Genomic DNA, 2,927 nt, shown 5'->3' on the forward strand with positions numbered 1-2,927 from the left:
GTGGGTGGAAGGGGGGAGAAATGATGCCGTGGCAGAGGCAAGTAGAGGGAGGTGGTGAGGAGAGGAGGGCTGGGGGAGAGAAGATGCCGGAAGGTGGGGTGGAGAGAAGGGAGGGGAGGGAGGGGGCCAGGGCGCCCACCTTTGTGCATGCCCGTGTAAGGGTCTTTGAGCACCGTGAGCTCATAAATGCGGCCGAACTGCTCGAATAGCGGCTTGAGGTCCTTCTCGTCCAGGTTGCGTGGGATCTGGCCCACGAAGAGCTTGATGGCGTCCAGGTCCTTCATGCCGTCGGGCTGCCCGCCGGGTTTAATATTAATACCCCTTTTTTAGATATTATGTTAACATTTGAAAACAGGTAGACATTTATGCCTTCTTTAAAAGACCATAACATTTAGCTATTTTAAAAACATTTTCCTAAGGAATCTGATTAAAATAAATGCTTAAGCTCAAGTTGATGATGCCTTAATACAAATGTATGCAATGTTTTTGGGTTGAACTCTGGTTCTCCTCCGCGCCCGCTCGCTCCAGCATCAGGACCACAAAAGGGCGCCTCCGCAGCGGCCCCTGGAGGCCAGCGCGCGCATAGCCATCCCGCGCCTTCTGCACTCATCCCAGTCCACATCCCGTGAACCGGAGCCCAGTCCAGGTTGGGTAATTGAGGCCAGCGGGCCGCAAACCCCGCCTTCTGGGTGGGTGACGGTGGGGCTCCCAGAAGGGCAGACCTGACTTCCAGGTGTCATCTGATAACAACAGGAAACATCACTAAAAGTAGAGCCCGGCTTTTACTTAGCTGGGCTGCTCTTGCCACTTGTAAGACCACAACTCATCAATAACAACAAGAAAGAACACGTCTGATCATACAGGCACTGCGCTCAGCACTTTTACGTCGATAACTTACTGAATAGAAATAGGAATCGTGTTTGTTACATCACCAACCAGAAGTAACCTTTTTGTCACACTTGCAGTGTTCAAAATATTTCAAAAGATACTGATGCATTTGGGCCAAGAACTCTATGGACATCATGTTTAAAACTCTCCAAAAATGTCCTAAGATTAAGACTAAGTCCTCTGTGCAGCCCCCAATGTCCTACACACCCGGCCCCACTCCCCTCCCTCCCCTCCCCTCCTCCCTCTCTCCCCCTTGCTCACTTGCTCCAGCCACAGGGGCCTCCTGGCCTTTCTTCCAACACACCAGGCACCCACCTGCCCCAGGGACTCTGCACGAGCTGTGCCCTCTGCCTAGAATACCCTTCCCCCAAAGGGTGCACGGCTTACTCCTTCAATCCCTCAACACTTTCTCTATCCATTCTATCTAAAATTGTTCCGCCACCATCACCTCATTTCTCAGGCTTCCTCCCCCCACCCCCCATAATATTTCTAACCCTTTAATGTAATTTAATTGTAATATGTTGTATATTTACATGTTTCTGATAAAGTGCATAGCTCTTTCCAGGCGCCTGGCTCTCAGCTAGGTTCTTGACATGCACAAACTCATTCAATACACACAACAAATCCTGGGGGTGGTTACAAGTAAATAAACAAGATACTTTTACACTATGAAAAAATACAATGAAAGAAACAGCTAAATGAGTGGAGGGAAATCTTTAGGAGGCAAATTCAGGGAAGGCTGATGACAGAGCTTGGCTTTGAGCTAAGACTGGGGCAGCAAGTGCAAAGGCCCTGGGGCAGGAAGAATCCTGACAGGCTTGAGGAACTTCGAGGAGACTGTAACAGTGAAAGTGGCAGACTGAGCAAGGGTGTGTGTGTTGTGGGGTGGAGGTGGGGCAGTCTACCAATTCTGAATTTAATTTTTAATTGCATTTCTTTATTTTATTTTTTAAAATATATTTTATTGATTTTTTTTACAGAGAGGAAGGGAGAGAGATAGAGAGTTAGAAACATTGATCAGCTGCCTCCTGCAACAACCCACTGGGGATATGCCCGCAACCAAGGCACATGCCCCTGATCGGAATCGAACCTGGGACCCTTCAGTCTGCAGGCTGACGCTCTCTCCACTGAGCCAAACCGGTCAGGGCGATCCTCAAGATTCTTACCATGCTCTGATGCTCCCTATTCACCATTTAGGAAGTAAAAATGGTATGCATAAATGAGATAATAAAATAGAATAAAATAAAATTAGCACATAATAGGAATACAAGTAATAAGAGAAAAGCATGCTGCAAAGGCAAAAATATGAAAGAACACAAAAGTAATCTGAATTAAAAAGGGTAAAATGTCCTCTGGTGGCAAAGTTCCTTTGAATTCTTAGAGAATTCTCTGAAACGTTTTGCAATCACAATTTGGGGAGTAATAACGGTTTCAGCCAGTCTCCTCCCCTTCTATTCCTTTCCCTTCCATCCCCTCACCTTCTCTCCCCTCCCCTTCCCTTCTTCCCTCTCTGAAGGCTGAGATCCTTGCGACTGTTTTTTGGTGCCCCCTTCAACTTTGCTCCTAGGTGCGCCCACCCTGGTCCCTGCCCATTCCTCATAGCAACCATTAAGAGGTAAATACTGTTCTTATACCCATATTACAGAGAGGCAAACTGAGGCCCAAGTCACTTTTGCAAGGTTACACAGTGAGAGTGCTAGGATTTGAACCTAGCCAGCCTGACCCCAGAGCCCACACATTTCCCACCATCCCACACTGTCTTTCTCACACTCTAGGCAGCCAAGCCTTGGTTTCCTCATTTGCCAAGTGAGACTAAAGAGTGAATAGGATGAAGCCCTTGGCGTGGATTTGGTGAACTCATAGGTGAGGCTTAGCATAGCACCTAGGACATCCTTAGTGCTCAATAAATGGCTGTTGTCATGACTGTTACAGGCAGCCACCTGCCCGTCCCCAGGCGGGAGCAGAGTGTAGGGTTAGGTGAGGAGCAGGCCATCCTTGGTCCCTGGTTCTCAGCCTGCAGCCCCAGGCGCGGCTGGGGG

At 48.5% G+C, this 2,927-nt stretch overlaps 1 protein-coding gene across 13 annotated transcripts in view; it reads right to left on the bottom strand.

The window, feature by feature from the left end:
* The window catches only part of CELF5 (CUGBP, Elav-like family member 5), a 43,122-nt gene extending 42,823 nt beyond the window's left edge, over positions 1 to 299 (bottom strand). For all 13 annotated transcript variants that reach the window (XM_015567356.1, XM_015567340.1, XM_015567351.1 and 10 more), the window contains exon 1: positions 140 to 299. In XM_015567356.1, coding sequence (XP_015422842.1) covers positions 140 to 284 — 145 coding nt within the window. In that variant the 5' untranslated portion in view covers positions 285 to 299. The remainder of the gene's footprint in view (positions 1 to 139) is intronic.
* Positions 300 to 2,927: the final 2,628 nt, after the last annotated feature.

Source organism: Myotis davidii, unplaced genomic scaffold (genome assembly GCF_000327345.1).
Source record: "Myotis davidii unplaced genomic scaffold, ASM32734v1 scaffold551, whole genome shotgun sequence".
In the NCBI taxonomy this organism is placed as follows: domain Eukaryota; kingdom Metazoa; phylum Chordata; class Mammalia; order Chiroptera; family Vespertilionidae; genus Myotis; species Myotis davidii.